At 33.8% G+C, this 14,618-nt stretch overlaps 1 protein-coding gene across 1 annotated transcript in view; it reads right to left on the bottom strand.

Moving 5' to 3' along the window:
* Window positions 1-3,356: 3,356 nt before the first annotated feature.
* The window catches only part of LOC143241978 (uncharacterized), a 66,117-nt gene continuing 54,855 nt past the window's right edge, over window positions 3,357-14,618 (bottom strand). The window contains exons 9-13 of the mRNA XM_076485327.1: window positions 14,533-14,591; window positions 14,037-14,118; window positions 13,557-13,641; window positions 10,017-10,089; window positions 3,357-6,703 (exon numbers count right to left, since the gene is read on the bottom strand). Of these exons, the coding sequence (XP_076341442.1) occupies window positions 6,600-6,703; window positions 10,017-10,089; window positions 13,557-13,641; window positions 14,037-14,118; window positions 14,533-14,591 (403 nt within the window). The 3' untranslated portion in view covers window positions 3,357-6,599. The remainder of the gene's footprint in view (window positions 6,704-10,016; window positions 10,090-13,556; window positions 13,642-14,036; window positions 14,119-14,532; window positions 14,592-14,618) is intronic.

Raw genomic sequence — 14,618 nt, forward strand, 5'->3', positions numbered from 1 at the left:
GAATAGTGGATTGACCGTCACATTATAACGCCCCCACGGCTGAAAGGGCGAGCATGTTTGGCGCGACGGGGATGCGAACCCGCGACCCTCAAATTACGAGTCGCACGCCTTAACGCGCTTGGCCATGCCGGGCCATATGGATTTGAATAGTAGGGGAAATTCTCTGATTAAGTTCTTACACATTCGTTCTGACTATATTTCATTTACCATTTAGTTTATTAAACTAAATTTATTATTAAACTAGTCTTACACTGATAAATTAGGGACGGCTAGCGCAGATAGCTTTCATGTAACTTTGCGCGAAATTCAACAACAAACAAACATAAAACTAAAGGTAGCAAATTTATTTAAAGGTTGTAGATCGAAGAGCAAAAAAAGAATAAAAAATAGTAATAAGTTTCCGCAACAGCACAGAATAATTTCGCACATCATTAAGTTAGCGACGACTAGAGACGTCTATTGTTTTTTTAATAAAACAAGTAAGCTACATCAAAACAAAAACTTCGTCATTTAAAGGAGGAAAAGAAACAAAATTATTTAAAACATTCTATTCTACCTAAATTTAAGCTAAACATGTTAAATAATGAGGAAAACGAATTTTGAAAAACAAATGGAAATAAAACTTTTGATAAACATTAATAAAAAAACGTGAACAAAATAAAAATTTGCATCTTTAATACGATATTTTATTACTTTTTAATCGGTATACCCTATCTGATGTTTATAAAACATTTAAATGTACCATTTGTCGTATTAATCATTTCCTATTCACTAAATGAAAACCATTACATTTAAGATAACAAGGAAAAAAAAAACCTAAGCTCGAGTGATAGTTTACACTCTCGAAAGTCGAGAATATTATTATCACACTTGTATACCACTTTTAATTATCACATTTTATAATTTCAGATAAATGGTATTACAGTGGTACATTCACGATGTATTATTTTCATGTCTCTTACTTATCTATATGTCTAAACTGAAATTCAACAAGGGTGTTCTCGTGTCCATCGACCCTCTGATTCACTGGCTAACACACTCGTCCCGTTGCTGTAAAATCGCGTGAAGCCGTGAGGGCGTTATAAGAGTTGCAATCAAATCCCACGAGTTGCTGGCAGGTTTGTTAACTTGGTGCCTTCCCACTAGTCTATCATCTCAAAGTTAGGAACATTTCATACAGATGGTATTTATATCGAGTAAACTGGGATGGACGATAACTGCCTGTTGTAAAAAACACAAGTGCAGAGGACGACGTTTCGAAAGTTTACATTTTTCTGGTATTTATATCGAGTAAACTGGGATGGACGATAACTGCCTGTTGTAAAAAACACAAGTGCAGAGGACGACGTTTCGAAAGTTTACATTTTTCTGGTATTTATATCGAGTAAACTGGGATGGACGATAACTGCCTGTTGTAAAAAACACAAGTGCAGAGGATGACGTTTCGAAAGTTTACATTTTTCGAAGCGTCGACCTCTACACTTGTGTTTCTACAACAGCCAGTCGTCGTCTATCCCAGTTTATCCATCATGAATACACTGCCTAAACAATCCGTCAAAGAATACTTGTGTAGTCTTACATAAAACATTACAAGAAAATAAATGAACCGTTCCACAAACCCACCTTAACCTAGTGAAACACATATGATTCATATTTGTTATAAAATTGTTCTTTGTAGTTTTATTTTGTTGAGTTCTAACAACAGATTCATATCAAATGACTATTGTTTTTGCACCTTAAAAATCATATGGAAAATACATAAACGTTAAACGTCCTAAATGTATTTATTTTACAAAAATGCAACTAAAATGTCAGCAACAGAAACTCTAAAATGCAAACGACAGTTTAATAAGAACACATAAAAACACTAACTAGTTAATGTCACATCGTAGAAAGGTTAAAGGATAGTTTGTTGGAACACATAAGAAACTGGCTGGTCAACATCACATCCCATAAAAGTTAAAGGATAATTTGTTGGGATGCATAAGAAACTAATTGGTTAACATCATATCCTAGAAAGTTAAAGGGTAGTTTGTTGGGACGCATAAGAAACTAACTGGTTAACATCATATCCTAGAAAGTTAAAGGGTAGTTTGTTGGGACACATAAGAAACTAATTGATTAATATCATATCCTAGAAAGTTAAAGGGTAGTTTGTTGGGACGCATAAGAAACTAACTGGTTAACATCATATCCTAGAAAGTTAAAGGGTAGTTTGTTGGAACACATAAGAAACTAATTGATTAACATCATATCCTAGAAAGTTAAAGGGTAGTTTGTTGGGACACATAAGAAACTAACTGGTTAACATCATATCCTAGAAAGTTAAAGGGTAGTTTGTTAGAACACATAAGAAGATTACTAATCAGCTCTTCTAGAATGTGGCATTGATCAGCTAATTTCCTAGGTGTTCCAAAAGAAAAACAAAAAACTATCCTTTAACTCTTCCAGAAAAGTTGAAGGATAACTTGCTTGAGCACAAAAGAAACTAGCTGGTCAACATCATATCCTAGAAAAGTTAAAGGATAGGTTGTTGGAACACATAAGAAACTAACTGGTTAACATCATATCCTAGAAAAGTTAAAGGATAGGTTGTTGGAACACATAAGAAACTAACTGGTTAACATCATATCCTAGAAAAGTTAAAGGATAGGTTGTTGGAACACATAAGAAACTAGCTGGTCAACATCATATCCTAGAAAAGTTAAAGGATAGGTTGTTGGAACACATAAGAAACTAACTGGTTAACATCATATCCTAGAAAGTTAAAGGGTAGTTTGTTAGAACACATAAGAAGATTACTAATCAGCTCTTCTAGAATGTGGCATTGATCAGCTAATTTCCTAGGTGTTCCAAAAGAAAAACAAAAAACTATCCTTTAACTCTTCCAGAAAAGTTGAAGGATAACTTGCTTGAGCACAAAAGAAACTAGCTGGTCAACATCATATCCTAGAAAAGTTAAAGGATAGGTTGTTGGAACACATAAGAAACTAACTGGTTAACATCATATCCTAGAAAAGTTAAAGGATAGGTTGTTGGAACACATAAGAAACTAACTGGTTAACATCATATCCTAGAAAAGTTAAAGGATAGGTTGTTGGAACACATAAGAAACTAACTGGTTAACATCATATCCTAGAAAAGTTAAAGGATAGGTTGTTGGAACACATAAGAAACTAGCTGGTCAACATCATATCCTAGAAAAGTTAAAGGATAGGTTGTTGGAACACATAAGAAACTAACTGGTTAACATCATATCCTAGAAAGTTAAAGGGTAGTTTGTTAGAACACATAAGAAGATTACTAATCAGCTCTTCTAGAATGTGGCATTGATCAGCTAATTTCTAGGTGTTCCAAAAGAAAAACAAAAAACTATCCTTTAACTCTTCCAGAAAAGTTGAAGGATAACTTGCTTGAGCACAAAAGAAACTAGCTGGTCAACATCATATCCTAGAAAAGTTAAAGGATAGGTTGTTGGAACACATAAGAAACTAACTGGTTAACATCATATCCTAGAAAAGTTAAAGGATAGGTTGTTGGAACACATAAGAAACTAACTGGTTAACATCATATCCTAGAAAAGTTAAAGGATAGGTTGTTGGAACACATAAGAAACTAGCTGGTCAACATCATATCCTAGAAAAGTTAAAGGATAGGTTGTTGGAACACATAAGAAACTAACTGGTTAACATCATATCCTAGAAAAGTTAAAGGATAGGTTGTTGGAACACATAAGAAACTAACTGGTTAACATCATATCCTAGAAAAGTTAAAGGATAGGTTGTTGGAACACATAAGAAACTAACTGGTCAACATCATATCCTAGAAAAGTTAAAGGATAGGTTGTTGGAACACATAAGAAACTAGCTGGTCAACATCATATCCTAGAAAAGTTAAAGGATAGGTTGTTGGAACACATAAGAAACTAACTGGTTAACATCATATCCTAGAAAAGTTAAAGGATAGGTTGTTGGAACACATAAGAAACTAGCTGGTCAACATCATATCCTAGAAAAGTTAAAGGATAGGTTGTTGGAACACATAAGAAACTAACTGGTTAACATCATATCCTAGAAAAGTTAAAGGATAGGTTGTTGGAACACATAAGAAACTAACTGGTTAACATCATATCCTAGAAAGTTAAAGGATAGGTTGTTGGAACACATAAGAAACTAACTGGTCAACATCATATCCTAGAAAAGTTAAAGGATAGGTTGTTGGAACACATAAGAAACTAGCTGGTCAACATCATATCCTAGAAAAGTTAAAGGATAGGTTGTTGGAACACATAAGAAACTAGCTGGTCAACATCATATCCTAGAAAAGTTAAAGGATAGGTTGTTGGAACACATAAGAAACTAACTGGTTAACATCATATCCTAGAAAAGTTAAAGGATAGGTTGTTGGAACACATAAGAAACTAACTGGTTAACATCATATCCTAGAAAAGTTAAAGGATAGGTTGTTGGAACACATAAGAAACTAACTGGTCAACATCATATCCTAGAAAAGTTAAAGGATAGGTTGTTGGAACACATAAGAAACTAGCTGGTCAACATCATATCCTAGAAAAGTTAAAGGATAGGTTGTTGGAACACATAAGAAACTAGCTGGTCAACATCATATCCTAGAAAAGTTAAAGGATAGGTTGTTGGAACACATAAGAAACTAGCTGGTCAACGTCATATCCTAGAAAAGTTAAAGGATAGGTTGTTGGAACACATAATTGTCTATGAACTGCTAAGCTTATTTTCACTTTTGCCACCATGTTTTATCCAAAGATCACTGACCAAATCTTAATAGAGAAAGAGCACAAACACAGTTTGCAGTGAAAATAAACAGATGGTATACATATATATATATATATGTATAAAACTGCTAGTAAAAAATTATTATTTTTGTATTAAACTGTATTTTAAAGAGTTTTGATGTTTAAGAAATCAAATGCTGTTTCAGTAAAAGATACGATAAAATACAATTTAATGAATTTACAACAGTGTAAGAAACTGTCCTTACAATAAACTGTCCATAGCCGTTTATATGATGAAAGGTTTTAACAACTTGGGGTGTGTTACAATAAACTTCTGAAGTATTAATAACAATTTTGTTTAAAGTTTCCTGCATATTGATCGATAAACCTAAACATGGTTTCAGATCCCTGGTACCTTACCTTAGCCCTTAAACAACAAGTTTCTCAAATGAATATGTGCACAATTTCAACTAATCTAACTTCGGAACCTAGATTAATTTAAGAATAGTTTGTCGGAACACTTAAGAAACTAGCTGGTCAACAATAAAACTCAGAGAAGGTCAAAGACGTTCCAGGTAGGAAAGAGAGGACGACAAAATATAAACATGAAACTATTAATCAGACACTAAAGGACAATTCATTAAATATAATTATTAGACGTACTTTTAACACAGTGGTGAGGTATTCACAAGTAGCAACGCAAACAGCCAAAAACACATTTCATTAAATTAGGCATTGGAATTTGAACCTGTAAATACACAAAAGTAAGGCTTACTGAATTTCAATATTTTTCAGTGAAATATTTTGAACACTTTTTAGCTCTAAAACTAAAATAAATGGAACTTAGAAAGCGATTAATATGCGAATTAAGTTTTAAATATTGCAATTATAAGTATGATGCTTAATATAATTTTACTGAATATTTTAAACTTTGAAAAACGCAAACAATTGTAAAATTCGAATTTTGTTTGTTTTGCCTCCCGCTAGTACAGCGGTAAGTCTACGGATTTACAACGCTAAAATCAGTGGTTCGCTTCCCCTCGGTGGGCTCAGCAGATAGCCCAATGTGGCTTTGCTATAAGAAAAACACACACAAACATCTTGTTGTTGTTTTTTTGCCATAGCAAAGCCACATTGGTCTATCTGCTGTGTTCACCGAGTGGGATCCAGCCGCTGAATTTTGCGCTGTAAATCCGTAGACTTAACGCTGTACCAGCGGGGAACAGTTTGGATTGTTTGTCTTTATATATATTGTTACTATTAAACAGAAACAGTTTAGTTGCAAATTCAAAATTTGTTTGTTCCACTTACACGAGTGCCATGTTTATTTTTGATTTTGACTTTTCATGAGCATGGGGGGTACGCAGTTTATTTTTAAATGCCAACCATTTTATGTCAGTTATCTAATCGTATCAGTACACTGAATGGAATAAATATAACATAAACGTTTAGCTATTAATATTATAACTATAATAATAGAAAACTGAACAGTTTTTGTTTGGAGTTTTAAACTTTCATAAGTTTCCTAATTGTACTAGTACCATGTTAAATGTGATGTAGTTGTTTTCATATAATGTTTAACTGCTAATTTTTCCAGTTCGAAGAATGATCTGATAGTGTTCTAAGAATATACTGGTACAAAAGAGAAAAAAAAACATGTCTTAATATTATATCTTAACTGCTAAATGTTTCGATTCAACGTTTTAAATGTATTGGTAATAAACAGAAAACGTTTCAGCCGAATGTTTTAACGGTTATTAAATATCAACTGACATTAAACGTGTTTCAGTTGGAGAAAGAACAGCTGTTAACATAGTTACTGATCACAAAATTGTTTTGATTGAACAGTCTAATTGTTTCTTGTCTGTCGAAGATGAAACGTGCACAATTTTTCAAATTCTGAAGCTTCTTTTTCGAGACTTTCGACCAGATCTCTTGTAGACTTTCTCTCCTCTAGAATGATTAAAAAATAAATAAATAAACATTTGAAATATGCATATCAAACATTATCTCAACATGAACCAACATAATGGCTGTTTACCATTCTCTTTTAGAGCTACTAGGAATAAAGAGCGATTATTTGAAATCATATTTCTGCTTGAAACCTATTCCAGAAATGTGTATAACAAGGCGTTTGTTGACGTGTGCAAATGTGTCGAGGCTTATCGCAATGACGTCGTTTCTTTATAGTGTTAGAGAAGTTTCACTTATTTCTAGGCTCGGAAGATCGCGGGTTCGGATCCCCATTACTCCAACCATGCTCACCCTTTCAGCTGTGGGAGCATTCTAATGTGACGGTCAATCCCACTATTCGTTAGTAAAAGTGAGGCCCAAGAGTTGGCGGTGGGTGGTGGTGAGTAGTTACCTTCCCTCTAGTCTTAGGGAAATATAGGTATCGAACACCAATACTTGTTGAAATGCTTCAGCCGAAAACGAACGTTGTATTTAAGCATTCTTTGAGCATAGAAAAAGTCAGAAAATCTATATATCAGTTTCCAAACAGTAACTAAATTAGATCCTTGTGATTTCAGAAAACTTACGTAAGTCACGGAAAAACAGTTGTTAAGGTACAATACTTTACCATAATAACTGAAATGTCTTCTTCTTTTATTGAACCGTCAGATCATGCATTTTCACTTCATTGGTTTAAATGTTCTAGAAAAGCGGGCTTTTGCTCTTCAAAAGTAAAGAATGCAAATACTATTCGTTAGTAAAAGTGTAGCCCAAGAGTTGGCGGTGGGTGGTGGTGAGTAGCTGCCTTCTCTCTTGTCTTACACTGCTAAATTAGGGATGGTTAGTGCAGATAGCTCTTGTGTAGCTTTGATCGAAATTCAAAAACAAACACAAAAAAGAAGTGAATTTTAATTCATTTCTGAAAATAAACACGCTTGTATTTTAACAAGAATTTTTTTTATGTACATATACAGAGACTTATCGAAACGTGCAAAATTACGACCCGACATCACCAAGTTGTTAGGGCGCTCGACTTGTAATCCGAGGGTAGCGGGTTCGAATCCCAGTCGTACCAAACATGCTCGCCCTTTCAGCCGTAGGGACGTTATAATGTGACGGACAGTCCCAGTGTTCGTTGGTAAAAGAGTAGCCCAAGAGTTGACGGTGAGTGATGAAAACTAGCTGTCTTTTATCTAGTCTTACACTGCTAAATTAGAGACGACTAGCGCAGATAGTCCTCGTATAGCTTTGTGCGAAATTCAAACACTTATGTCTTGTATTTTATTTAGCGACATCAAATATTTAATTAGAAAAAAAACAACTACTTTTATAGTATCTTTATTTCAACCTTAACGGCACCTCATGTAACACATGAACCAAATGATCTGGTTAAAAATTGCTAAAGATCAGACATCTGTTAGAACTGTTGATTAGAAGGATTGTAACAAGTCAAAAACACTTACCGCCTATTATGCGTTTACTCGGCTTAACCGAATCTCGGTATCATCTGTTACATTTATGATTTTCTCACAGCTGAAATTGTGCATCATTTTCATTGACGTATCGTGGATAAAACCTTAAACCATCCGAACGGCAGGCTATCTACTTAGAACTACTTTAATTTGCGTACGAGGATGTTAGTATAACATATTAATAGACACACATTAAAGGTAGAACTTAGCGTTTCTCAAATATGTATTCACCTTTACTTTGGAGCCGAGAGTGGCTAATGATTAGCGTCACCAGACTGTGAGTCTGAGGTGTAATGGTTCGCGACCCATTGCTCTCAAAAAGAAAAAAAAACCGAAACACCAGCGATGCATTTTGAGGTTCGTGGGTACTGTACAAGTGTGACAGTCAAATCCCACTGACCAATCAGAAAAGAGTAGTCAAAGAGTTAATGGTGGATACTGATGACCTAACCCTTTAACTGTAGCTTATTAGTTTAAATTTGGGAACGACTGTGAACAAACAGACCTTGCGTGCCTTTTCAAGAAAGCCTGAAATAGACATTCATTTTGAAATAAAAGTACGACAAGCATAATTTACGCTATTTTCTTTCATAAAGCATAAATATAAAGTACATTCACAGCTTTGTGTATTAACATTTTTATTCCTTTGTGGGAATTGTGAACCTGAATAATATTCTTTCCTCGCATGATATCTCAGCTGGATACCATGAAAAACTGTTTAAGATTTTAGAAAATACAAGAATCACATGTTAGTTTAATATTAAATTAATAGCATGTAACTGACGTAATCCGAGAAATTATATGGTTTACTATTCTTTATTTATCCACATTTGTCATGGGACAGCAGTAAACCTTCGGATTAACAACGTCAAAATCAGAGGTTCGACTTCCCTCTCTGGACACACTAGATGGCGCTTTACCATAACAAAACACACACAGAGGATTTATTTTATTAATGAAACAAACATTAGCTTATCGTAACATGTAATTAAAAAACATATTGAATATTTGCTTGCACTTAGCTAAAGCATAACGAAAATAAGCCGTCTAAAGAGTACAGAAACAACTCGCTCAACCTGAGCCAATTGAATAGATGCTGAACGTGTAAAAAATGTCAGACATCTCGAAGATTAAACAATCAGTTGATGTTCCCCAAACTTCGGGGTCAGTCTAAACAGTTTCTTAACCACTTATGTATATATTCACATACATTTAGAAGATATAAGCTTAACTACAAAGAAACAAATATTATGTAAATTAACAAATTTGAATAAATTAGAGAATTTCCTTCCGAAAATTTCATTCTGATTACGCAAGGAAAAATGAGATTAAACCAAGGTTGTAATTAAAGGTAATAATATAATTTAATATGGATAACAACTATTTGGACTTATTAAAAGATGTATCACTACCACACGGTTTACAGGGCGAGCATGGTCAGTGACAGGGAGGTTCTGTTTGTCTTGCCCATCCCACTGACTCACACCGCTAAAAATCGGGTTTCGATACCCGTGTGGGTTGAGTAGAAATAGGCCATTGTGTAGCTTTGTGCTTACTTCTAAACAAACAAATCGTTTGTCTTTGAACGATAAAAATAAATTTGTATTTTGCGGCTCCCTCTATAAAGATATTTATTCCAAGATAAAGATCTTTCTTGCGCTTTATCCAATAACAGTACATGTTCATTTTTATGCCTCACTTTCATTAGTCATACACGCTTCGGATAGTGGTAGTAAACTGATAATAAATGTAACCGGAAGACGAAAATAATAGCACTGCTATTTCACTATGGATGTTTGAAAATACATAACATGATCGAAACAGACGTAACCACAACGTACCTTTCTGGAGCTTATTTTGAAGTTTTTGGTTTTCACTTTTAAGAAACTGAACTACGGCTTCTTGCTTTCGTAGCTGTGGAGTTAAAAATAGGTAAAATGAATCTTAAAACAAACATATATTAATATCACGAGCAACGATGGGGAAATTTGTATGTATGATACTTAATAAGAAATTCTGATCAAAACTGTGGTAAGTTGGTCCAAATTTTAAGGTAAACTTAATAAAAACATACCAAATCTAATGCAATTGCCAGAAGTACTTAACTTCACAAGAAACCTGAAACCTCTAATGATAAAATACTGTTCTAAATATTTATGGTTATAAATCCAGTAATGTCTTACGAAGTTCTTTTAGTTTCAGTTACTTGTGTTAGTTCTAAATAACCTAAAATTAAACCAAATAAGCAAAATATTTTTTATGAGCGTTAATATAAATCTCAACCAAATTATCGCAGTCACTATAGCCAGTAACATTCATGTAACTAACCAAAGAGAAATTTCACAGATATAAAGTTTTAATTAATTAAAAATCAGTATTTACAAGTGCTAAACTTAATTTAACTAACAAAAGAGACATCTTTACAAATAATTAAAATTATCGTATATGAAATAATAACTAAAACCTAAAAAAAACAACTGAAGATAAATAGAAAGTAAATCATTAATCTTAAATATACATGAGAATTCCAATTAATATCATGCACACGGCTAAAAAAACATACAAAACCTGTATGAACATCACGATAAAATCGGGTGTTCGATTCCCCTAGGTGGACTCAGCAGATAACTCGATGTGACTTTGCTATAAGAAAACACACGCATACAACAAAAACTGAATCGAACCTAACGTGTCGTCCTCAACGGATATGACAAATAACAGTGTTGTTTAAATACTATTATCATATACTCTTCTACTTCACGAAATTCACTGAAGACTTAAAAAACAAATAAACTTAACGCTAATGTTTTATGACCAAATAAAGATTTATTTGCTTGTTAAGCACAAAACTACAGAAAGGGTAATGTGTGCATTTCTCAACCTGGGTCGATATCGAAGCTCGGTTATTAGCGTTCTAAGCTTACAGACTTACTCCTTGGCCACCGCGTGAAGAGGAGCGGGGACACCAAACAAACGGACGTACACTGTCACAAAGAAAACCGACCTGTTGAAATCTTTGGTCAACAATAATTGGTTCGGTCAGTTATACGTAGGTGTTATGGATACATTTCATGAGCTACAAAACAGATTATTTTCAAAGCATTGTTACTTATTTAGAGACAACTAACGCAGATATATTTCGTGTAGCTTTGCGCAAAGTTCAAGAAACAAACGTACAGAACCTTACGAACTAAGAGATACGAAACCCCTTTAATTAAAAAACAAAGTATCGTCAGTTTGCTTTATCTAGTTATTACCTTTCCATGCAAGAAAGTTAAACGAGGATAAAGCGGGCATTAGTGACCAGGGAACTTGGACTGTGAAGTCCGAAGGTATATGGCTCGTGACCCATTGCCACAAAGAATAAAACTTCGCATTTTGGGGATGTGGGTTTACTAAAATAGAAACACACAAATCATACTATTTGGTCAGACAAGAGTAGCCTAAGTTACTGACTTGTGGCTCTACCTTTATTTTCTATGCTCAGAATTAGCAAAGGCTATGCGCAGGTAGTCCTTACTATACCTTTAGTGAATATTCTGAATGAAAAAACACGAATGTATCGTGAAAAACATTATAAATCTGAGTAAGTTTCCTATGATCAGTTGTACTTTACTATTAAATACAGTAATCTAAGAAGTAAATGCTGTTTACAAATTAAAGGGTGCTTGCAATTTTCTATAAAAAAAATTAATTTTTAGAAGTAGTTTATTTTCTAAGAAGTTAACTTTTATACGGGTCCTTGAACTGACATTAACTGTTTTATAGGAACAGAAACGTTAAATGAATCTGTTATTAACAGTACTGAGTGACTTTTACAGCTAATATTACACTAACGTGGTTGCTTTAGTATTCTCTGAGATCAAAATTATATCATAAAGAAAAAGTACGCTGAAGACAACATGTTCACCTATCTAGCCACACAATAAAGGTAAACAATATTCCTTTCATAATGCGGGTCGGTTAAGTGAAATATCTGATTGTCGTAATAGCATGTACCTGTCGAACTAAATTTCAAACATCAGAGTTTTTTTTTGTTAAATATAGGGGTCTAAAATAAAAATAAACTTAACTAATGAGATGCACTTGCGCAGGTTCCCGAAAGTGTTCTGTGCCAAAAGTAAATAAACCAAAATTGAGAATAACAAATATTTTTATTTCTCGTTAATAAATCGTACTGTGATGTAGCCTACAAAGTACATAACTCTTCTCAAGATTCATGGCATGAACAGTTTACTGACGTCACGACAATACATATTGTAACGTAAAGTGTTCCTTATGTGACGTCATTTTAGTATCTACTGACTGACTAACAGACAACACACTACTTTACAGTGGTAGAAGAGTTTAAAAAAGGATGATCCTTCCAGTTGGCCTTTGGCCCCGTTTTGGGGGAAATAATATTGGGATATTTTAAACTTTTGGAGGGTCTTAGTATAGCGATAACAATGTAACCCAACGGGACTACTGTAACAGGATACTAGTTCAGAGAGTAGTAGCTAAATTTGTACGTACGAAACAATACTGCTTCGTTAAGCCCACAGACCAAGTCATTTAAATAGATACAAATCAGGCGTATTAGTGAAATTCTCCACTGATGTAAGTCCAGTGGGTGCTCTCCGGAAATGTTTTGAAATATAAATATGAAACGGAGCATTATAATGACTTCTATTTTGCGTGCATAGTCTATTAAAAACGATACATACAGTACTGTAAAGATTTATATTTCAATCACTGGTGTTTTTTTAATCTATTGATATGAAACAATCAGTTGAAAATTTTATAACAAAGAAAATTCTTATCTTGAATTTTCAATGTTACACACGGGCATACTTGGGTATGTTTAGCTATGCCTTTGCAACCTATTTTTATATACATATATTTTTCTGATTAATGGAAAAAAGGGCTTATGGGAATATCTGATAAGGCTAGTTTTATTCCTCTTTTATTTGTGTGTGTTTGTGTTTCTTATAGCAAAGCCACATCGGGCTATCTGCTGAGCCCACCGGGGGGAATCGAACCTATGATTTTAGCGTTGCAAATCCGTAGACATACCGCTGTACTAGCCGGGTGCTTATTTTTCAGCACTAGATATTTTCTAAAATATACAAACTTATTCTAACTTCACATATTTAAGTCGTAAAAAGCTTCTCCAACGTTAAGTTTAGAAGCAAATAATGAACCAGTTACAGTGTAAGCATTTAAAATAAACGTGCTCCAACTTAAACCTTATAACTGTTATCATAATGGAAATACTTCTTCTTTTTTTTTATTTTATACACATACACACATGTATGTGTACAACTCATGTTGTACGGGTTATTAAACTCCTGTATTTGTATGAAAACGAAATCTTATTTTCATAAATCTCATTAGTTTACCAAGGCATGAAGTCTCAGCACCTCCTGTTGAAGTCTCGTTAAGCACGTGACTTGAGCTTGATAAGCTTCAAGGCTTTTTAGTCGCCTGTGAATAGATAAAATAAAATAAAACAATAATAGTTTCAAATAGTGCAGTTGCTTAAATACTACCTCTTTAAATTGTGGAGGTATTCCTAATCTAACAGTAACCGTGCATCTTATAAGAGTGACGTTTCAAACGAAGAGAAAAAACGTAAGTTACGAACGTTATAGCGTATTTTTTTGAACGATGATAGCAAACCAACGTTCCTTAGATATGTCCTTTTGGGAACAGCTACACATCATGGTAAGTTTAGAACGCGACCTTCCTTTGTTGTTAGATGTATGTTACTTATCTATACACATATTCTTTACGTTGTTTTTACTGTATCCCAGTTTAAACGTTTGGGGCGAATAATTTTAAAATATTTATTAGTTCCATTACAGACACTTTTCACGTACCACGTGTTAATTTCTTCCTCCATTGCTACCACTGCTTCTGGCCTGTTCCATTCTTTCGTTCCTGGGAATGGCGGGTAGTGACCTATGAATTGAAACGTATACAGACATCACTTCTAAGTTATAAAGTACGGCCATGCTATTTTTGCAAGATGTCTACTAGCGTTGAATTAAATATTAAATACTGAGGATAAAACCTTTATAAGTTGCATGCAAGCTCTAGATTGAATCTGAATATATTTGTATTTATGTATCGTTATAACTCATACCATCATAAGAAGTATGGACTGGATTAAAATATCTATATCAGATAAAATGGGTGTTCAATTATCTTCAAAATATTTCTAAACACGTAGGCCTTATTCAAGAATATACAACAAATGCATTCCATGTGTTGATAGTGTGGTGTAAAAAAAACACAAAAGTTTAAAGCGCGGTAAAATGAGATTCGAGAAACTCTAGACGTCAACCATTGTCAATTTTTAAACTAAAGCCTTACCATCAAACGGTGGAAGATAACTTATTAAAGTAGAGTTATCACAGCCTTCGTCGACGTCTCTATAACAAAAGAAAAATAAATCATAT

Source organism: Tachypleus tridentatus, chromosome 2 (genome assembly GCF_004210375.1).
Source record: "Tachypleus tridentatus isolate NWPU-2018 chromosome 2, ASM421037v1, whole genome shotgun sequence".
Classification (NCBI taxonomy): Eukaryota; Metazoa; Arthropoda; class Merostomata; order Xiphosura; family Limulidae; genus Tachypleus; species Tachypleus tridentatus.